The sequence below is a fragment of the Oryzias latipes genome, chromosome 1 (genome assembly GCF_053564925.1).
Source record: "Oryzias latipes strain Hd-rR chromosome 1, Olatipes_Hd-rR_3.1".
Classification (NCBI taxonomy): Eukaryota; Metazoa; Chordata; class Actinopteri; order Beloniformes; family Adrianichthyidae; genus Oryzias; species Oryzias latipes.
Genome location: NC_136237.1, coordinates 1,300,368 through 1,323,005, shown reverse-complemented (window position 1 = coordinate 1,323,005; position 22,638 = coordinate 1,300,368). Strand labels below are relative to the sequence as shown.

General features: G+C 50.6%; 1 protein-coding gene across 19 annotated transcripts in view; it reads left to right on the top strand.

Annotated features, from left to right (window-relative positions):
• add3a (adducin 3 (gamma) a) overlaps nt 1-22,410 on the top strand; it is a 138,563-nt gene extending 116,153 nt beyond the window's left edge. For 5 of the 19 annotated variants that reach the window (XM_023951081.2, XM_023951103.2, XM_023951043.2 and 2 more), the window contains exons 13-16: nt 5,783-5,806; nt 6,124-6,247; nt 8,303-8,395; nt 19,530-20,382. In XM_023951081.2, coding sequence (XP_023806849.1) covers nt 5,783-5,806; nt 6,124-6,247; nt 8,303-8,395; nt 19,530-19,774 — 486 coding nt within the window. In that variant the 3' untranslated portion in view covers nt 19,775-20,382. Of the gene's footprint in view, nt 1-5,782; nt 5,807-6,123; nt 6,248-8,302; nt 8,396-19,529 lie in introns of all 19 variants that reach the window. The other 14 variants (XM_078947089.1, XM_078947238.1, XM_023951160.2 and 11 more) reach the window with 5 other exon arrangements.
• The last annotated feature ends 228 nt before the right edge of the window (nt 22,411-22,638 follow it).

The following is a 22,638-nucleotide window of genomic DNA, read 5'->3' as shown; positions in this document are numbered from 1 at the left end:
TATAAAATATCTAGGTATTTATTTTTCCCCCAAAATATCAGAACTGGTGCTGCTAAACTACACCCCATTACTGAAAAACATACAGGACGACCTAACACGCTGGACCAACCTGCCTTTGTCCCTTATGGGCAAGGTAGCCACGGTTAAAATGAAAATCTTACCCAAAGTTAATTATCTCTTCTCAATGATTCCCACACAACCGCCATTAAAATGGTTCAAAACATTAGACTCATCCATATCAAGCTTTCTATGGAACAATAAACCTGCAAGAATTAGTCTAAAAACTTTAAAATCTGCAAAAAGCTGTGGAGGATTAGAATTACCTAACTTCCACAATTACTTTCTTGCAAATAGATTACAATACATCTTAAAATGGTTAAAAAATAATCCAGAAACCAACTCATGGTTAGACTTGGAACAGGCGTTATGTGGAAAGATCAACCTGTCAGATCTTCCATTTATTAGTCAAATAGTTAAAAAACAGGATTGTTTCAAAAGTATTAAAATAAATGCCACTTTAACAGCCTGGTGGGAATTTCTCAAAATATCAAAATCATCAATTCAACCGTGCAAAATGACACCCATCTGGAACAACCCAGACATCCTCATAAACAAAAAAATTATCCACTTCCCAGCTTGGCAAGCAGGGGGCATAAAACAACTAGAGCACATAATTATTGATAGAAGATTCATAACTCCCCAGGAACTTCAAGACAAACATGGAATATATAACTTCTTGGAATATCAGCAACTTAAATCAATTATTACTAAAAAGTTTAAATACAGAGACAACGATTTAAAGCTACCAGATGTAGTTACCACTCTGATCAATTTCTCAATGAATAAAACTCTCTCCAAAATATACAAACTTTTATGTAATTTAGATAACAATATTTCACTTCCGACAACAAAATGGGATGCGGATTTGAGCATCAGCACAGATGAAAGTTTTTGGTCAGAACTTTGTCTAAACACCTTTAAAATGACAAAAAATCCAAATCTGCAGCTAATCCATTTCAAAACTCTTCACAGAATTTACTACACTGGACAGAGGATGTTCAAGATGGGTCTCAGTAACTCAGACATTTGTCAGCACTGTGACAGTAATCTACCCGACAATTACATGCATGCACTATGGTTCTGCACGCCTGTCCAGGCTCTCTGGCAGCAGGTATGTGCCGATCTATCAGTCTGGCTTAAGGTTTCAATCACAGCTTCACCGTCACTTTGTGTGCTTGGTGACATGAGTGCCATCGATGTGGAAGGAGGATTAGGCTCTATCATTTTCATAACTCTTTGCATTGCTAAAAAAACTATTTTAATAAATTGGAAAAGCAAAAAAAATATAAATATAAGTCAACACAGAAATCTGCTGCTTGATCATATCAGCTTGGAAAAAATGTCAGCCCAAGGTTCAAGTAACTTTGAAAGAATTCGGTCTCTCTGGTCTCCCATAGCTAACTCCGTGACTTAGGGGGTGGGGGGGGCATGGTCGTCGCTGCTCCTTGCCCTTCTGCCGTGGGCCGGGGTGGGGGTCGGGGCCTCCGGTGCCTGGCCGGGGGTGGTGGGGGCTCCGTTGGTCGGGGGGTCGGGTCCGGCGCCTGGGTGGGGCGGCCTGGGGCGCTGCGTGGTCCTCTGGGCTTGGGTGTGGGGGTGCGTGGTGGGGGGGGTGGGGTGGTGGTCTGGCTTGGCTTGGGGGGGTGGTCCCTTTGCCTGTGCTGGGGGGGGTTGGCGGGGGGCGCTGCTCGGGGGGGGGGGGGCCAGCGGCGCTGGATGGGCTTCCCGTCTACACCTGGGGCTGGGATCGGCCCTTCCCTGGCTCTGGGGCGGGACGGGACAACCCTCTTGGGGCCCCCGGTCGCTCTGGGTGTCATCCGCTTCGGCTGCGGGGTCTGGGGGTGGGGTGGGGTGGGGGTCTTGTCGGCCCTGTCCTGTGGGGGGGCATTCTGGGGGAGGGGGGGGGCCACTATTGGTACGGGGCAGGGGGGGTTGACGGGTCGGGGTCTCCGCTGAGGCCATCGGCGGTTTCCCCGGCCGGTTGGCTGCCTCGGTCCCGTCGAGGCCTGACCAGAGCTCTTCTAGGGCCGGCGTTTGGGGGTGGGGGCCTGGGCTTGCTCCGGGGGGGGGCGGCGCTTTCTGGCTCCCCTCTCTCTGTGTGGGGGTGGTGGTGCTGGGCCTGGGGTGTCTGCGCCTCCGGGGGTGGGGCCCCGGGGCTGGGTGGGCCTGGCCCCCTTGCTGGGGGGGGGGGGCGGGGGACGGCTGTTTGACCACCGGGGGACAGTCTATCATCTGTCCCCAACTTACCCCCTTCCTCATATAACCTCATAATAGGGTGAGGGGGTGGGGGGCTTAGCCTGCGATGAGCCTTGGGGGGGGGGGGTTTACTAGGCAGTGACCCCCCTCCTGTGGTTGCCGTATGGAGTGGGCCCCCCCTCTTTCGGTTTTATTTGCACCTTAGACATGTAGGGCCCTTGGTAGGGGGGGTGCTTGGACATCACTGCCAGCAAGCAGCGGATATCCTCCTAGCACCCTACCCGCCAATTTTAACCGCACCTTAGACATTTAGGGCCCCTTGGTGGGGAGGGTGAGGGGACGTCACTGTGAGTAATCAGGAGACGTCCCCTTAGTGCCCTACCCGCCAATTTTAACCGCACCCCCCTTAGTACACACACCCCTCCCCCCTCAATATATACATCCCAACATAAACACACACACATGCACACACACACTCTCTCAAACACACATACACGCACACACATTTTGCAAGGAAGGTGGGACCTAGGACCATCTGTCCCCTGCCTCTTCCCTGGTGGGGGGTACGGGCCCCTTTGCAACGGCGGCTGTGTCCCCGGGGTGCTGGCTTCCTGGGCCCGGCGGTGCTCTCTCCGCGCGGTGGGGGGGTTCACATTACATCTGAGCCGGGGGTGTTCGTGTCCCTGGGGGGTGGGTTCTGGTCCTTGCTCCTGAGTGCTGGGCCCCGCCAAATTTCCAACTGTGGCCGAGCCTGGTCGGGCCATATTTACAACACCCCTTGTGGGCCCTCTTTTTTCCCCGGGGTTCCCCCCTCCTGGGCGGGGGCGGCGGGCCCCTGCCTCGCTCCTCCCTGGACCAACCGTTGGCCGGGCGGATGGCTGCCTGGAGTGCGGAGTGGGTCTCCCTTGGGGGGTCCTGGCCCGTACCTGGGGTTGGGGCGGGGGGATGCCCGGAACTCCTGGGTGGTGGTGGGGTGCTCGTCTGGGGCTGTGGGCGTCCTTCTCCGGTGGGGCCCTGCGTTGGGTTCTCCCGGCGCGGCGGGGGGGCTGCTCTCCTGGTTGGGCTGGGGCGGCGCCCTCTTTCCCTCCGTGCCTCCCTGCTCTCTGGCTCTGGGGGCCTTGCGGCGGCCCTGCTGGCCCTGGCCTGGGTGGCGGGCTTGGTCGCCCGGGCGGCGGTTGTTCCCTGCCGGTTCCCGTGTGGTGTTGGGGGGAATCCGGCTGCCGCTTCTGGTGCGGTGGGGGTCTTGGGGTGGGGATGGCTGGGCACTCTCCCTCCTTCTTTTCACGTTCCACCATCCATTTTAGAAGAACATAAACACTCACCTGAGCACAGGTGTCAGCTCAACAGACTGAATGACTGAAATATTTCACACTAGTTGGTTTTAAGGCATAAGTATGCGTGTGAACACTATCTGTTTTGTGTACATGTCGACAGGTGGACATTTTTGCAACTAACAGGTGTGTTTATAACATTTGAGTGTGCGTGTGGACAGGCTCCGCCCTTTTTTTTTTGTTTGTTTTTTTTTTACATTTGAACCTTACCATAATGATTAACAACCAGTAAACTTGTTGCTTTATGCTGCTTCATGGTCTTATCCCCCTTCCCTTCCTATTATCACCCCCTACCCCCCCTCTCTCTAACGTCCCTCTTTCTTCTTCCCCTCTTTCCTTTTCCGTCCGGTCCAACACCAAAGATTTTCAGACATGTTTGAAATTAATAAAGTTTGGCCTCAATTACAAAAGGGGTTTATTCAGACATACCTTTGGTTTGTCTGAAGATTAATAACCCCTCTTGTTAAAGTAAAATATGTCCAACCCAAGAGGCCCTCAGCTCTCATCTGTCTGCCTAGCTGTTGGACAGGACAAGTTAAAAAAAAAAAAAAAAAAAGAGATTCACTGCTGAGCAAAAGGGATTTGAAGGAACTGACAGACGTCCAGATGACCCCCAAGCAGTCAGAAGGCTGTGTGGGTTCATGAGGCCGCCTCCCACACTCACCACCCACAGTTAGGGCATGATGCACTGATGAAGACCGGTCATACCTGGAGAAACGTGGAAAAAGTCAGAAATGTTCACAGATGGATCAGGAATGAACCACGTTAAAACCACAGAAGTAGGAATAAACACGCTAAGAACACGTAAACCATCGTAGAACATGAACCGTGTGATTATTCTGCTGTTTATCTGTAATTCATCAGTGATTCCTGCATCAATGATGTCATCTGAACGTGATCTGTGCGCCGCATACGTCATCTAAAAGTTCTACATCTGTGGTTCATGCGTGAAAAGTCTGTTAGACAAACGTGGAACGCTCCTGGAAAGACACACATTTCTGTACGCATCTGACAAAAATCACACACAGCTGTGTAGGATCTACGTAATAATTGTGTATAAACTACGGAAAACACACAAAAACTGTGAAATTCCCAACCAAACAAAGATGTTGAACGGCTCAAAACTGAATTCACGTAAAGACCCGTCGGCTGAAACCTTTACAGGTGTCTGCACACAACGACGGACGCAAGAAGCACGCATGAGTGACGTAGATCACGCACGGATCACCAAAGAGCGACTCTTCATACGTGAAACACGGATGCAGGTGCGACACGGCTTTAAACATCTGGCTTAACGATGGCAGCATTTCACAGCAACCATCCAAAACAGTGGTGGCAGTGTGATGGTCTGGGCCGATGCTGCTGGCTTCTGCTCTAAAAGGATTTCTGATGAACCCCCCCCACCTGCAGCAGAATGAAGACCCCCCACACCTGATCCCCAGAAACCCTCAGTGTGGCCTGATTTAAAGCCCATTTTGGTGGTTCTCTTTGTGTAACACTTCAAACTGCGTGGATGAAAACATACAGACAGAAACCTCAGGAGAGGGACGAAGACTTTGTGTGAATTTGTATTTGTATTTATTTATTTAAGGGACAATGCATACAACAAACAGTGTAGAATACTCTAAAGGTAATGAGACACTGTAAATATGCAGGATTGTAGCCTAGGCTAATTTCCATCCTCTGTCCCGTTCTGACCATGGCCAGCCACCTAGAGACTTAAAATAAAATGAGTAAAACAGAGTAAAAATGTACATATATAGCGTAAAATTGCATTAGAAAAATGACATAAAATTAACATAACTCGGATAACATTTAAAACAGTTTCAAATGCATAGTTCCCCAAAATAAAGTCTCTGCAGTGTGAGGACAGCGAGCCGGGAGACAAACCCGTCCACACCTCTGCAAAACCTAAATATCACAAATGGAAGTGAATTATTCTGAACGGTTCACTGAGATCCTGGTCCTTCTTGGTGCTGCTGCTGCTGCTGGCAAACACAAGGTGGCGGCGGTGGCAGCGGCAGCGGCGGCGGCGGCCGTAATGACCTCTGAGTTCAGCAGCGTCTGGGACTCACCACAGCCAGCAGGTGGAGGCGGGTGGGTCAGCAGATCCAGAACTGGACCTGATGGAGCATGAAGAGTTCAGATGTTGTTGAGGAACAGACAGATTTGACTGACGCTGGTTGTTTCTCTTGAAGGAAGACGGGCTTGTAGAAGTTCTGGTAAATATTCTCAGTTCTGGTCCGTTCTTCCTGTGTTTGTCAGTCAGCTGTTGTGCATGTGAACGTGCTTCAGCGGAGACGTTCATCCTTTTTTCACTTCCGTGTCAGACATGATTCTGTGGATTTAGCGTGTTTCCAGCATGAATGTTTGCGTGACCGTCATGACATGATGTCATCATGTTGTGTTTGCATGAGTGGGACATGCGGAGTTGTCATGACTTTTGTTTTCTGTGGACACTGGTTGCATTGTGTCTTTTTGTTCACGTGCACGGGTTTGTGCTCAGCCCTCACGCTGCCTCCTCCTCCTCCCCCCCCAGCCATACGTGCCCACAGAGGAGGAGCAGATGGCTCCTCTGCCCCCCAACCCCTTCAGCGAGCTGTCGGAGAGGGAGCTGGAGGACTACCGCAAGAACGTGGAGCGAAGGACGCTGGGCCTCCCCGGTACGACACACACACCCAAAGACACACACACAGACAAGAAAAAAGTATTGAGCGGCTGCAGACAGATCTGATCAATCATTCATGTGGAAGCTGGAGTTTAGGAGCTCAGAGGGATTCACTCCATCCTGCTGGAGCGGTTTCAGACATGTGACCCGTGCTAAAAACACGCTCGCCTGTTTAGGCCACGGCGAGTTCGGCTGATTGCTGTCTTTTTGTTTCAAACTTTAGCTTTGCTGCCTTCAGCCATGGGGTTGCTTTTTCAGAAACCCCATGGCTGATGCTGCTGATGTTGCCATGTCAACATCTCAGTCTGGGCTGTTTGGGAGAGCCGGCTGGACGTCGTTCTGTGCCGATCAGACGGCGTCTGGATCCCGTTTGGTTCTTGGCGCCGGCGTCAGACGGCCGGCTGGTTAGCGCCGCCTCTGTCCGCTCCCTGACCTGCAGACAGACTGCCTGCTCTCTGGATAAACGTATCTGGGGGTCGTTCTCTGGATCTCCTCTTAGACACCACATCTCTGGACTCTGGTCCCTGATAATCCCGTCAGGCCGCCGCCCTGCTGCCTTAAAGGCCAGAAGGGGAAGCGTGGACAGTAACTAGATAGTGGTGGTGGGTCAGGGCTGCCTAACTGTCCTCGCTTTAAGGGTAGCTGCTTTGATGGGAGATGTGTGTGCATGAGAGCCCGGCGTGACTAAGAGGCAGACTGAACTGACAGCAGGTCTTCACACCCTCCACATGAGCACAGCCCGTTGCTATGACAGTGTGGCCCCCACAGCCCCATGAATCCCCGGTGACCCATCTGGATACAAGCTGGAGTCCGTCTGGAGGGGGCTGTATGCCGGAGCCCCGCCCCAGAAGAGCCTCACGGTGTCAGGGATGGCAAGCCAAGTGTAGATCCGTAAGACGGAGCGTTTCTGCCCACTTTAGCTGCCGGTTCAGACGGACCGATGCCCCACGCTCACATTTGTCCTTCTTAGACTCACCTCAACATTTGGTGCCTTTGGGCCAAACATGCAGACTGGATGTGAACCCTCAACCGAGACAGAGCGGCGTCTGCCGACCCACTGGACATGCGCTGCTCAAAAGAGCAGAACAAACGTGTTTCTGCATGCATCCTGCAGTAAGACCATCCCCTCTGACTAATGAAGACGCTAATGCTACGCTAACGCTTAACACACAGAGAAATTCAGGTATTGAAAAAAAAATAATCTTTTTGCTTCCCTTTACGTCCCAATCTGATCATCTTCTGATGATAGCGTTCCCAGACGTCCCTTAATGATGACGTCATCTGAGTTGTGGGTGGGATTGTTGGCGTGGAGTCAGTTTGCACCCATTTCCCATAATTCCTTTGTTGACACTTTCTCCCACTAGCTTACAGCCCCCCACACCCCCAACCAAACATTAGCGGTGAAACAAAAACAATCAGATCTATCCATCCATCCAGTTCTGATCCAGATTCCAGACCAGGAAAACAAAGACGTTCAAGGATCTGTTTGTCTGCATCAGTAGGGGGCGGGGCTGGGAGCTTGTGGCCCCGCCCAGTGTTTTCTACGTCACAAATACGATCTTTCTAATGTGATTCACAACAATTTTCATAAAGAAATGCTCAGAAACATAAGTTTGAGCTAAATCTTTAAGTCGCTGTTAAACAGCCCAAATCTAGAACAATAAAAACATAACAAACATGTCTGATTTGTTGGATTCTTCCAGTCATACATATGTTTTCAAAATAAAGTAAAATAAAGTTGTATCTTTGTCTTTGCTGGAGCAGATTTTTTCATGTAAAAGTTGTTCAGCGTTGTGGTTTTGGAAAAAGTCGCTGCTCAGCGTATCTGTCTCCTCACTGAGCATGCTCAGCCCTGCAGGAAGCATAAAAGGCAATTTCACAATAAGAGCCCGCTGGTCATCAGACAAGGACGTTGGAAGTGTTAATGGGAAACATCTGTGTGCGTCTCTAACATGTGTGTTTGTGTGTGTTTGCCCCTCCTGCCTTCCCCTCCCACCCCTCAACCTGCTCGCATCCGTCTTGTACCCCCCCTAACAACCCCCCCCCGCAGATGGCGAGCACGAGCTAACCTCTGACGACGGCTCCACGCTTTCTCGGTCTCTGTCTGTCAGCCAGTCTCCACAGAGCACGCCAGCTAAAGAAGGTACCGCCCCCTCCCACCTGAACTGTGGGGCCGGCTGCAGCTTTCTGCCGCCGGCTGCAGTTCTGACGCTGAGTCGGCACTTCTGAGAACACACTTCATCCGCCGTTTTCCTTCTCTCATCCGTGTAATTCCGTTCATGTTTGGGATCATGTGGGCCAAGTCTTGGTTTGTGCCAATTTAGAAAATGACACACACAACACACACACAACGACAACAACAGATGCACAAAACTGCATGGTCCAGAGGGAACCTGACGACATTTCACACCTTGACTCTCAGAGATTCTCATTTATTTACTGTTCACTTTAAAAAACCACAGAAATACAAAACAGAGACTGTCTTTTTTTCCCCTCATGACCCCCTGGAAAGGCTTGTTGATGCCTTCCTGTCTCCACACTGGACTGCTGTCATTCCCTGTATTCTGGGATGGAGCAGTCTCTCCTCGCCGTCTTCAGCTGGTCCAGAATTCAGCTGCCCGTTCCCTAACGGGGACCAGACGGCGTGATGACATCACCCCAATGCTACGCTCTCTCACTGATCACCGGTTTCTTTTAGAAATGTGACTTTTGAGTGTCTACCTGCTCCAGCAGCTCTCTGTCTGACTGCTCTCTGCAGAATCAGGACCCTCGTAGAGCTCTGCCATCTGCACATCAGAGTCCTGTGGCTCCCAGGACTCCATTTGTCATTCTCACATATTTACATCCAAGATGCTCATTGACAGTCTGGAGTTCTGTTCCTCCACGGCTGATGTTTTAGCCTAATGTTATCCCTTTTTCTGGGTCTTTGCAGCCAAGAAAAAAGCACTGACCGCACAGATTAAAGAAATGATGAGCGAGCAGACCCCTAATAATTATCACAACAGTAATAAAGCACACTTAGAAGATAGTCTCAGTCTTGGTGCTGATTTTGCTGGTCGATGACAGCTGGAGTCCCATCAACAGCTGTAGCAGGTTTCAACATGCTAAACGTTTGCTGGTTGCACCAACACGCATCTTCTAAATGTCCTTTTATTACTGTATTACTATCTTGGATGTAAAAATGTGGGAATGACATCAGCCATTATTTTGTCTGGACCCTACTGGAAACACAAATTCATACGATGGTTTAGAGTTTCTCAGGTTTGCGTAGCAGCACTTCTGCCTTCGGCGATCCGGCTGCCGGTTCGAAGACAAAGTTAGTAGTCCGGGTGTCATGGCTAACGAGACTGTGGCAGACCCAGATGCTGGAACCCGGAAGGAATACTCGGCAGGCGAGGAGGATGAGTAGTGATGGATTTAATGGAGTAATGACAGAGTTCCAAGAGAGGATGTTTTTGTGGATGGCTGGAGGGTCTTGGCGGCGAACACCGTGTTTCCAGGAGGATGTCCAGAGGGGCGACGGGGAGGGACCAGAGAGAAGGTGAGTCAGAGTCCAGAGCGTGACAGACGTGGTCGTGATCCTAGGCAGGCAGAGACAAGGCAAGGTTAGGCGAGGCAGATAACACATGGACAAGAATAACGAGCAAGGCCAGAGAGTGCACCGTGGAGTACAACGAACTAGCGTCGAGTACGGGTCCTGGTTCTCCTTAAGAGTCCCCCAGCTGATGATGATGAGGAGGCGCAGCTGGTGTCCTCAGGTGAACCTGATGAGGAGGCGGGGCCCGCAGGGGGTACCATGACAGTACCCCCCCCCCCCCCCCCCCCCCAACGACCGCCTCCAGGCGGGCCAGGACGCCGATCGGGGTGCGCCCGAAAAAAGTCGTCGATCACGGCGCGGTCCAATATGAAGGAGCGGGGAATCCAAGACCTCTCCTCCGGGCCGTACCCCTCCCAGTCAACGAGGTACTGGAACCCACGACCCCTGCGTCGGACGTCCAGAACGCGGCTGACAGTATAAACCGGGCCACCATCAATGACCCGGGCGGGCGGTCCAGGTTCGTAAGGAGGGCTCTTGGTGCGGTGATGGTCAGCGATCTGGCGGTTACCCTCCTTAGTCCGGAGAAGAGCTGCCCGAGCCTGGCGCCAAACCTCCTGACAGCGCTGCAGATGGAGTTGGACGGAGGGCACCGCCAGATCGAACTCCTGGGAAGGGAACAAGGGGGGAGAGTAACCCAACAATGCTTCAAATGGTGACATACCCGTGGCTGTGGATGGGTGGTTGTTATGGGCATATTCCACCCACACAAGGTAGTCAGACCAATCTTCCTGGTTCTGAGCCGCAAAGCAGCGTAGGGCCGCCTCCAACTCCTGGTTAGCTCTTTCAGCTTGGCCGTTGGATTGCGGGTGGTAGCCAGAAGAAAGGCTGGTGGAGGCCCCAAGGGCGGAACAGAAAGCCTTCCACACCTGTGAGGTCAATTGTGGACCTCTGTCAGAGACAATGTCAGAGGGTATGCCATGGTGACGGAAGACGAGATTGACAAGGGTGTCGGCAGTTTCAGAGGCAGTAGGTAATTGAGGCAACGGGATGAATTGAGCAGCCTTAGAAAAACGATCAATGACAGTCAAGATAACCGTGAATCCATGAGAGGGGGGCAGACCAGTTACGAAGTCCACGGCGATATGGGACCAAGGTCGACCAGGCGTGGATAGAGGGTGTAAATAGCCGGCAAGTGGTGAGTTTGAAGTTTTGGCCCTGGCACAGGTGGTACAGGCAGCGATATACTGACACACATCTTCAGCCATGGTGGGCCAGTAAAACCGGCGTTTCAGCAGCATGAGTGTCCGACGGACTCCCCCATGGCAGGCGATTTTGGAACTGTGCCCCCACGTGATGACGTCAGATCTGAGTCTGTGGGGAACAAAAAGGGTGCCAGGGGGACAGATAACGGAGTCGGGTTTCTCACCTTGGCACTGTAGCAACCTGGTTTCAACGTCCCAAGTGAGGTTCCCCACGAAGAGAGAGACGGGAAGAATAGGAGAAGCGCTATTGTCATCCGTAGTGTTGTATTTTCTAGACAGGGCGTCAGGCTTGCCGTTCTTGCTCCCGGGGCGATAGGTGATAGTGAACTGGAACCTGTCGAAAAACAAGCACCAACGGGCCTGTCTAGAATTCAGCCTTTTCGCTGAGCGCAGATATGCCAGATTTTTGTGGTCTGTCCACACGATAAACGGTTGTTCAGCCCCCTCCAACCAATGTCTCCACTCTTCCAAAGCCAGCTTGATGGCAAGGAGCTCTCGATTGCCAACATCATAATTTTGTTCTGTTGGACTGAGTTTTCTGGAAAAGAATGCACATGGTTTGAGTTTACCCGAGGCAGATTCCCTCTGGGACAACACAGCCCCCACCCCTGAGTCTGAGGCGTCGACCTCCACGACGAATTGCTTGTGGATATCAGGCTGAATGAGAATGGGTGCAGTGGTGAATAGTTCTTTGAGCTTCCTGAAGGCCGTGTCTGCCGCGGGGTTCCAAACGTAGGGGACCTTGACTGAGGTGAGTTGGGTGAGTGGTGCGGCGATCCCGCTGTAATTACGGATGAATCTCCGATAAAAGTTGGCGAAACCCAGGAACTGTTGTAACTTTTTACGAGATTCAGGAATGCTCCAGTCAGAGACAGCTTGGAGTTTGGAAGGATCTGGCCTGATCTTGCCAGCCTCGAGAATGTATCCCAGGAAAGAAACTGAACTGGCATGAAATTCGCATTTTTTTCGGCTTTCACATAGAGTTTGTTTTCTAATAATCGTTCCAGGACGAGCCTGACGTGGTGACGGTGTTCTGTGGCGTTACTGGAGTAAACGAGTATTTCGTCTAAGTAGACAAACACGAAGCGATTGAGGAAGTCACGCAAAACGTCGTTTACAAGACGTTGGAAAATAGCTGGGGCGTTGGTGAGGCCGAAGGGCATGACGAGATATTCGTCATGCCCAAGGGGGGTATTAAAGGCTGTCTTCCATTCGTCCCCCTCCCGGACTCTAACAAGGTGGTACGCATTACGGAGGTCTAACTTTGAGAATATGTTGGCTTCCTGAACGGAATCGAAGACTGAGTTAATGAGGGGGAGTGAGTACTTATCCTTAACAGTTATGTGATTGAGCTCTCTGTAATCAATACAAGGCCTGAGAGACTTATCTTTTTTTTCGACGAAGAAAAACCCTGCGCCGACAGGGGAGGTGGAGGGCCGAATGTGACAGAGTGCTAAAGCTTCCTGAATGTAGCTTTCCATCGAGAGCTTCTCAGGACTGGATAGATTGAAGAGTCTCCCTTTAGGTAGGGAAACACCATTGAGAAGCTCGATGGCGCAATCATAGGGCCTGTGAGGGGGTAGCGCACAAGCTTTAGACCTACTAAATACTGTTTTGAGATCGTGGTAACATGACGGCACCTTGGAAAGATCTACATCCTCAATTTCCGGAGGGTTGAAAATGGCTGTAGTGGGAAGAGCAGAGTGTAGACAGTTTGCCATGCAATACGTACTCCAGTTAACAATCCGAGAATTAGACCAGTCTATTTGGGGATTGTGAAGGCGTAACCAGGAAAATCCCAGAATGACGGGTGTTTGAGGAGCGGTGGTGACGAAAAACTGGTGGTACTCACGATGGTTCCCAGAAGTAATGAGCTGAATGGGCTCGGTGCGGAATGTTATTTTGGACAGCAATTTTCCCCCTAAACCCGCAGCTTTTACGGGAGTATCCAACGGTTCAACCGGTAATCCAAGTTGACGAACTAAACCAGAGTCAATGAGGCTATGTTCAGCTCCAGAATCAATGAGGGCACTAAGTTCATGAACGGGGTTAAGAAACTTGACAGGAGTAAAAAGAAAAGGCTTGGCATTTCTTTCCGAGAAATCCCCTCGCGACCTGTCGCTTAGCGAGGGGTTTGGGAGTTTAACCGTTTTGGGCAGTGTGAGACAATGTGATCAGGGTCTCCACAATAAAAACACAATCCGTCATTACGGCGCTTAAGTCTTTCTTCCGGGGAAAGCTTCGAGTGCCCAATTTGCATGGGTTCGTCTGCCGGAGTTATAGGTGCTTCGGTAGACGGTTGTTGGGAGAATTGGAGAGAGCGATGGGGAATCTCTGTGGCAGATCGGCGATTAGAATAACTCCGCTCATTTTGCCGTTCCCGGAGTCGTACGTCGGAACGGAGGGCGGCAGTTACAAGCTCCTCAAAGCTATCCGCTTCTGGTTGCATACATAAATGATCCTTTATCCTTTCGTGTAGTGATTGGTAAAAAATACCTTTGAGGGCGATGTCCGGCCAGCCCGATTCGACCGCTAGAATGCGAAAGTCTATGAGGTGGTCACTCACCGGTCGGTTACGCTGCTTGAGGCCGAGTAACCGCCGGGTAGCTTCTTCCTGCTTGCGTGGCTGATCAAACACGAGCCGGAACTCGCCGATAAAACGGTCATAGGGAAGATGTGAAAGTGGATTAGCCACTAGAAAAGCCTGAGCCCACTGGAGTGCTTTGCCGCGGAGAGAATTAACTACCGTATTTTCCGGACTATAAGTCGCACTTTTTTTCATAGTTTGGCAAGGGGTGCGACTTATACTCCGCAGCGACTTATATTAGAAATAAATTGAAATAAATACATTGTTAACCCTCCTGTTATGTTCATTTGTGAGGAACAGAGATGATGTTCCTGGGTCAATTTGTTGTATGAGGTATGTTAAGTGTTAAGAGGATGTTCAGTGACTCAGAGACTCAGCAAACTTTTTTTTACAGTAAGATCTTGAAGGCTAACAAGATAATATTCTATTTTCCAATGATTTCATAGATTCAGAAATGCAATAAAAGTGAAAACTGTTTCTACAAAAACAGGATGAAAACAGAGTATTAGTTGGCCAATGATGCTTCATGAAAGGAATAAATAATTAAGTAAGAGAAAGAATTACTGTGAAATTATTAAACAGTCTGCTATGATTGTGTCATATGAGGTTGTGAAAGTTAAAATGCGACTTATAGTCCAGTGCGACTTATCTGTGTTTTTTTCTACTTTATAATGCATTTTTGGGCTGGTGCGACTTATACTCCGGTGCGACTTATAGTCCGGAAAATACGGTATCAGAGAAATTTTGCGATGATCAGACTGGTAGTACCTGGGGGATTGCTGGAATAATAGCTGGGACTGTAGCAGAAATCCGCTGCATGCCTCTACGTCGCCGTTGTATGGTTCCGGTTGCGCCCAGATGTTTTCCTCGAAGGAGGCGGAAGCGATGTTGGTGAGGTGCTAACAGAAAAGAGGCATCCCATAATGTTAGGAAAACGTTTCCTCCTTTCCGCTTATCTCTGTCACACTTGACATCTCAGGTTTGTTGACGTTGGGTTTTTCCTTTTACAGGGCAGTACTTACAAGGTATTCAAGTGGTATTTACATGGTACTTTTTTGTACCTACTCAGAACTTACATGGTATTTGCTGTCTATTCATGTGGTACTATTTGGATCATACTTTTGTGGTACCTACTAGGTATTCATGCTGTACACACTGGGTATTTCCGTAGTACCTACTGGGTTTCTACATGTTGTGTTAATGTGTCTTTTGTAGTATCTACCACATGGAAGAACAAATAAAGTTGCTTGTATTTACTTACTGTATGTTTATGGTATTTGCCATGTGTAACAAGGGAGTAGGTCCATGGAAATACCCTGTAGGTACTGTACGCCAAAGGAAGCCTTCCCGACGTAACTGTGAGAAACAAAAGAGTCCAAGCCTCGGTACGAGTTGTAAACAACAACTGTTGGGCTGAGTTTGTGTCACAAAAACACAAACTACACAAAAGCTGTGACCCTCTGACGGCCGCTGGTGAGGCTGGCCGCTGGTCTCGGTGGGTCCCGGTTGGAAACACTTGATCAGTTTGTGAGTCTTTGCTGTTTGCGTGTAGCTACACAACGCTGTGGCCTGGATTGTGTAAGCGGCATGTTTGACCCACAGAGGAAGACGCTACAATACCGAGCTGTTATGTAAAGAGTAATTACAGGAGTGGGCGGGCTCTGCTGCTCGCCGCTTCATTCAGTCAAAACGAGGCCGCGCTCGGCTTTGGCGATCGGGTCACTGAGCTTTCATGCCGGATAACAGGAAATATGGGAAAGTGTGAGTGAGAGGAGCACAAATCACACATTTTTTAAATAATTTATTCAAGAGCAAATCCTCAAAGTGCGAAACAAAGAAACCAAAAGACGTGGATTCAAACCTGTGACTCTTCTTCTTCTTCTTTCTCTTTCGGCTTTTCCCATCAGGGGTCGCCACAGCGAATCATCCTTTTCCACCTCACTCTATCATGGACATCTTCTACCCTAACATTAGCCAACTTCATGTCCTCTGTTAAGACATCCAAATATCTCCTCTTTGGTCGTCCTCTTGCCCTCCGGCCAGGCAGCTCCATCTCCAACATCCTTCTACCAATATATCCACTATCCCTCCTCTGAACATGTCCAAACCATCTCAGTCTGGCTTCTCTGACTTTGTCGCTAACACAGGCAACATGAGCCGTCCCTCTGATGTACTCGTTCCTTATCCTGTCTAACCTGGTCACTCCTAAGGAGAACCTCAACATCTTCATCTCTGCTACCTCCATCTCAGCCTCTTGTCTCTGTCTCACTGCTACCGTCTCTAACCCATAGAGCAGAGCTGGTCTCACCACTGTCTTGTACACCTTTCCTTTGAGTCTTGCTGACACTCTTCTGTCACACAACACTCCTGACACTTTCCTCCAACCGCTCCAACCTGCCTGCACTCGCCTCTTCACCTCTTTTCCACAATCCCCATCACACTGAACTGTTGACCCCAAGTACTTAAACTCCTGCACCTTCTTCACCTCAGCCCCCTGTAACCTAACGCTTCTACCTTGATCCCTCTCGTTCAGACACATGTATTCTGTCTTACTACGACTGACCTTCATACCTCTTCTTTCCAGAGCAAACCTCCACCTCTCTAGCTGTTCCTCCACCTGCTCTCTACTCTCACTGCAAATTACAATGTCATCCGCAAACATCATTGTCCAGGGAGATTCCTGTCTTACCTTGTCTGTCAGCCTGTCCATCAGCATAGCAAACAAAAAAGGACTCAAAGCTGATCCTTGGTGTAGTCCCACCTCCACCTTGAACTCCTCTGTCTGACCTACAGCACATCTCACCACCGTCATACTTCTCTCATACATGTCCTGAACTACTCTGACATACTTCTCTGCCACTCCAGACGACCTCATACAGTACCACAGCTCCTCCCTCGGCACCCTGTCATACGCCTTCTCTAAATCTACGAACACACAATGCAGCTCCTTCTGACCTTCTCTGTACTTTTCCATCAACATTCTCAAAGCAAAAATGGCATCAGTGGTGCTCTTACGGGGCATGAAACCATACTGCTGCTCACAAATCTCCACCTTCTTCCTAAGCCTGGCTTCCACTACTCTTTCCCACAGCTTCATTGTGTGGCTCATCAACTTTATTCCTCTATAGTTGCTGCAGTTCTGCGTGTCACCCTTGTTCTTAAAGATCGGGACCAGAACGCTTCTCCTCCATTCCTCAGGCATCTTCTCACTCTCTAGAATCCTATTGAACAACCTTGTTAGAAATTCCACTGCTGTCTCTCCTAGGCACTTCCATACCTCCACAGGTACGTCATCAGGACCAACGGCCTTTCCGCTCTTCATCCTTTTCAGAGCCTTCCTAACCTCATCCTTTCCAATCTCTGCTACTTCCTGCTCCACAACAACCACATCTTCCTCCCTTCTTTCCCTGTCATTTTCCTCGTTCATCAGCTCCTCAAAATACTCCTTCCATCTTTTCTGTACACTCTCTTGGGTTGTTAGCACCTTTCCATCTCTGTCCTTAATCACCCTTATCTGTTGCACGTCCTTCCCATCTCTGTCTGGCTAGCCTGTACAAGTCCTTTTCTCCTTCCTTTGTGTCTAACCTGTCATATAGCTCATCGTAAGCTTTCTGTTTGGCCTTTGCCACCTCTCTCTTCACTCTACGCTGCGCTTCCTTGTACTCCTGTCTACCTTCCTCAGTCCTTTCTACATCCCACTTCCTTTTAGCCAACCTCTTCCTCTGGACGCATTCCTGTACTTCCTCGTTCCACCACCAAGTCTCTTTACCGTCTTTCCTCTTTCCAGATGACACACCTAGCACCTTCCTACCTGTTTCCCTGATAATCTCTGCTGTAGTTTCCCAGTCCTCTGGAAGCTCATCCTGACCACCCAGGACCTGCCTCAACTTCTGCCTAAATTCCTCACAAGTTTCTTCATTCTGTAGCTTCCACCACTTGGTCTTCTTTTCTGTTTTCCCTCTCTTCTTCTTCCTGACCTCCAGAGTCATCTTACACACCACCATGCGGTGCTGTCTGGCTACACTCTCTCCTACCACCACTTTGCAGTCATTAACCTCTCTCAAATGACCTCGTCTACATAGGATGTAGTCCACCTGAGTACTCCTACCTCCACTTCTGTATGTCACTCTATGTTCCTCTCTCTTCTGGAAGTAAGTGTTGACTACAGCCATTTCCATCCTCTTCGCAAAGTCCACCACCATCTGTCCCTCCAGATTCCTTTCCTTCACACCAAACCTGCCCATCACCTCCTCATCACCTCTGTTGCCCTCACCAACATGCCCATTAAAGTCTGCTCCAATAACAACTCTCTCTCCTCTGGGAAAACTCTCTATGACCTCATCCAACTCACTCCAGAATCTCTCCTTCACTTCTAAGTCACAGCCAACCTGTGGCGCATACCCACTGACTACATTCACCATCACCCCTTCAATTTCTAACTTTAGGCTCATCATCCTGTCTGAGACTCTTTTCACTTCTAGAACACTGTTTACAAACTCCCCCTTCAGAATCACTCCTACCCCGTTTCTCTTCCTATCAACACCATGATAGAACAGTTTGTATCCTCCTCCAATACTACGTGCCTTGCTGCCCTTCCACCTTGTCTCCTGCACACACAGTACATCTACCTTCCTTCTCTCCATCATGTCTGCCAGCTCTCTGCCTTTCCCTGTCATTGTGCCAATGTTAAGAGTCCCTATTCTCAAACCTATGTTCCTGCCTTTTCCCTTCTCTCTCTGGCCACGGACCCTTCTGCCTCCCCTCTTTCTTCCACCAACAGTAGTCAAATTTCCACCGACACCCTGTAGGTTAACAGCATCGGTGGCGGTCGTTGTTAACCCGGGCCTCGACCGATCCGGTATGTCTAAAGTGTTGTGGATGATTCGCATGGTTATTTTGGCAATTTTTACGCCGGATGCCCTTCCTGACGCAACCCTCTCTATTTATCCGGGCTTGGGACCGGCACAGAAGTTACTGGCTTGCAACCCCTGTGGCTAGATTGGATTCAAACCTGTGACATTAAGAAGAAATGGCAGCATTTACAGCAGAACGAAAGGATTTGTCAGATTCTGGAGTTGGTCCCACATAGAAAGAGGATCTGTAACGTTTGAATACATCACAAGGATTCAGGAAATCACATGATCTGATTTTAAAGAATGTGTTTGAATAATGGAGCAGAAATGAAGAATTTATCTTCTACAAACGACCTTTTAGCTCCTCCATCCTCCACTGGTTCCCTGTATTTATGTCAACTTGTTATCTTTATCAAAGACGCCCTTTAAGAGTCAGACTCTGCCAGGACCAAAGAGCTGTCACAGGACACCAGATCTGAACCAACCCTCAGCACGGGGGTGGAAGCGTCATGCTGTGGGGCTGCTCTGCTGTGAACCGGACAGGATGACGGAAAGAATAAATATGTGGGAAGAAACCTCGTTCCATCAGCGAGAGCACGGAGGATCGCCATGGCAACGAACAAGTGCCGATGTAAAGAGCATTTCAAGGTTCTGGAGCGGACTATCCCGTCTCAGGAGCTCAATCCACCGGAGAAGGGTTGAGAGTCTGTGTTGCCCAGAAACATCAGAGCTCTGGAGAAAATCTGCATGGAGGAATGGACCAAAACAGCATCTGCAGTGAAGACCAACAGGAAACCTTTTTCATTGAAGGCCAAAGCTACGTTACAAAGTGTTTTTTGTATTTTCTGCTCCATTAAATAAATCAATTCTGTAAAAATCTCTCGTGTTTTCATTCCGTCTGCTGCTGTTGGAGCGTCTGCACGGAGACGCCGCGGCGGCGTGTTGGCGGGCCACAGGCTCATCTCATCTCTGTAAGCGGGACGCCTTTGCAGAATGTGTTTTTGACGAGACCCGTTTGGGTTTTCCTTCTTCTGCAGAGATCCACCCGGGCCTGACGAACGGCAAAGACAACCACGAGGAGGAGGAGCTGTCCAAGCGCGTCAGCGCGCTGACCACCAGCGTGGAGAGCGTGGAGATCACGGTGCGCGCCGGCGAGAAGATCGAGGAGGCGCTGTCCCCGGAGAGCTCCCCCTCCAAGTCCCCCAACACCAAGAAGAAGAAGAAGTTCCGCACCCCCTCCTTCCTGAAGAAAAACAAAAAGAAGGAGAAGACGGAGGCCTAAAGCAGAGGATCAGCATGGGGGGGTGCACGGGAAAAGGAGAGCCCCCCCCTCTCTGTCTTTGATGTTTGTCCTTTGAAGATGTCTTTTTATGTTCATAATTTTATTTGATTTTTTAACCAGATGTTTTATGTGCAGCAGATGCCGTTAGTTTGGAGTTAGAAACTGGAAAAGTCTCAGAGTGACGGTTGGGATATGATGGGGGGGCGTCGGCTCAGGACAAACGGCGAGGATGATGTCACGGCGCCCGGGGGGGCCACAGGGATCCAGAAAAACGTCTTTCTGCTCCTCTCAGTTTTCTGGAATGGTTGGATTGCAGCATGTGGAGTTTTCTATTGTAATCTTGCTGCCTGGAAGCCAGCCGACATTTTTCACTGGAAGCTGGTGGCTGAAGGTTTGTGTCCACCTCCAGCCTCCTGACGGGGGCTTCAGAGACGCCTGTTGGTTCCAATGGGGGGGGGGGGCAGCAAAACCCATATTTATGTAGCAATCTCACACCTTCTACTCGTCATCAGGGTGTGTTTTTGCCGAATGTGGGGTTCATTTTAGTCCAGCATTGCTGTTTGTCTCTTGTTTGTCATGAAATGAAATCTGAATCTTTCTATTGCAAACAGGTTTGGTTTTAGTCTGCATTATTTTGTACCACTTTGGGAGCTTTTCCAGAGAATTCAGATGTTACATCTTTGTTTGTTTTTTAGTAGAAAAAAGTTCTATTTAGTTGACTTTTTCTGTAGGAATCAACTTCTCAAGTAACATCCTGGTCCTCAGAGCACAAAGTCATCACTCAACACGTTTGAAACTGGAAATGTGGGCTAGAATGCATTGGTTCAATGCAGCACCTCCTGTACGGCTGCAGGGCGTGGTGACTGCAGGGCGTGGTGACTGCAGGGCGTGGCGGTTGCAGGGCGTGGCGGCTGCAAGGCGTGGCGGCTGCAGGGAATGGCGGCTGCAGGGCATGGCGGCTGCAGGGCGTGGCGGCTGCAGGGCGTGGCGGCTGCAAGGCGTGGCGGCTGCAGGGCGTGGCGGCTGCAAGGCGTGGCACCTGCAGGGCGTGGCGATTGCAGGGCGTGGCGATTGCAGGGCGTGGCGACTGCAGGGCGTGGCGATTGCAGGGCGTGGCGATTGCAGGGCGTGGCGGTTGCAGGGCGTGGCGGCTGCAGGGCATGGCGGCTGCAGGGCGTGGCGGCTGCAAGGCGTGGCGGCTGCAGGGCGTGGCGGCTGCAGGGCGTGGCGATTGCAGGGCGTGGCGGTTGCAGGGCGTGGCGGTTGCAGGGCGTGGCGGCTGCAGGGAGTGGCGATTGCAGGGCGTGGCGGCTGCAAGGCGTGGCGGCTGCAGGGAATGGCGGCTGCAGGGCATGGCGGCTGCAGGGCGTGGCGGCTGCAGGGCGTGGCGATTGCAGGGCGTGGCGGTTGCAGGGCGTGGCGGTTGCAGGGCGTGGCGGCTGCAGGGAGTGGCGATTGCAGGGCGTGGCGGTTGCAGGGCGTGGCGGCTGCAAGGCGTGGCGGCTGCAGGGCATGGCGGCTGCAGGGCATGGCGGCTGCAGGGCGTGGCGGCTGCAGGGCGTGGCGGCTGCAAGGCGTGGCGGCTGCAGGGCGTGGCGGCTGCAAGGCGTGGCGGCTGCAGGGCGTGGCGGCTGCAAGGCGTGGCGGCTGCAGGGCGTGGCACCAGTGAAGGACAGAGTGAGGCTTTTGGCAGAAGTAGTGTAAGTGGAGAAAGCAAAGAGATGATGTCTGAGAGCCGTCAGGACCAAGAAAGTGCAGCGGATGGAGAGACCAACTCTCTGGTGTCACATTTGACCCGTCAAGCGCCAGCCGCCAGCGACATGTGGGTCGTGGCGTGGAGGCGTGTTGTGTGTAACCAGGTCCTGGTTCTGCCCTCACAGGCGCTGTGGAGCGGTGCAGCTGCTGCGTGGACTCCCGTCTAGAGCAGCTATGTCTCCTTTTCCGTTTGTCAGAACTGGAACTTTCACACATTGAGACTTTGATTTCAAACCTGTTGGCTGTTTCTAAAGCCTCCACTGTTGCAACACAGCTGCTCCGGCGGCGTGTGATGCGGCCCGAACTGGACGCACCGTTATCCCAGCTAGCAATGTGAAGTCTTGGATTTGCAGGGAGGGGGACCTTAAGGTGCAGCTTCCGGTGGGTTGGGCTCGGGGCGAGAGCGGCCATCGCTCAACTCAAAGGTGGAGAAGCTTGTAACTGAAGAGGGGGGGGCGGCGTGGACGGCGTGAAGCTACCGCCGCAGTTTGATCTCTCAGTTTTCCGTTTCTCCGCTGCCTTTAGATTCATCTCTTCCATTCTTCACCGTTTCTTTCCGTTTGCAGAGATCCTAGGCTTCTTTCTTTAATTCAAATTAACCCTTTGAGGGCAGAAAGTGCTCAGAAATGAGCATGGCAGGCTTTATTGCCCCATCCTGTTCTGTTTTCTGACCTTTTGCACCTTTCCCGACTAATGCCTCTCCTCCCTCCAAAAAAATGAAATAAAGAGGATAAAAAGAAGCTGTTTTGCTTTGGCGTCGCCGCGTGAGCCGAGCTGCTTTCTGACCTGTGAACATCAGACATGAATGCTTATCTAATGGAGTTGCTTTAAATGTATTGCTAATCCATGTAAATTGACAAATAAAACAGTATTTTAAGGAATATGACTTTATTTTTTTATGTGTCCATCACATGTCATGTTTAGTTCAACATCAGACACTCACCTCCGCTCTCCCATCATCATCAACGTGCTTGGATGTGCACGGATCGGTGCCTTTGTCATTGTTATAAACAGAAACAGGAATATGTAAATGTGGAAAAAGCACATTGGAGACGCCGAGTCCTTCTGCTGTCGGTCGCCGTTCAGCATGACGGCTGTAGATGTTGTTG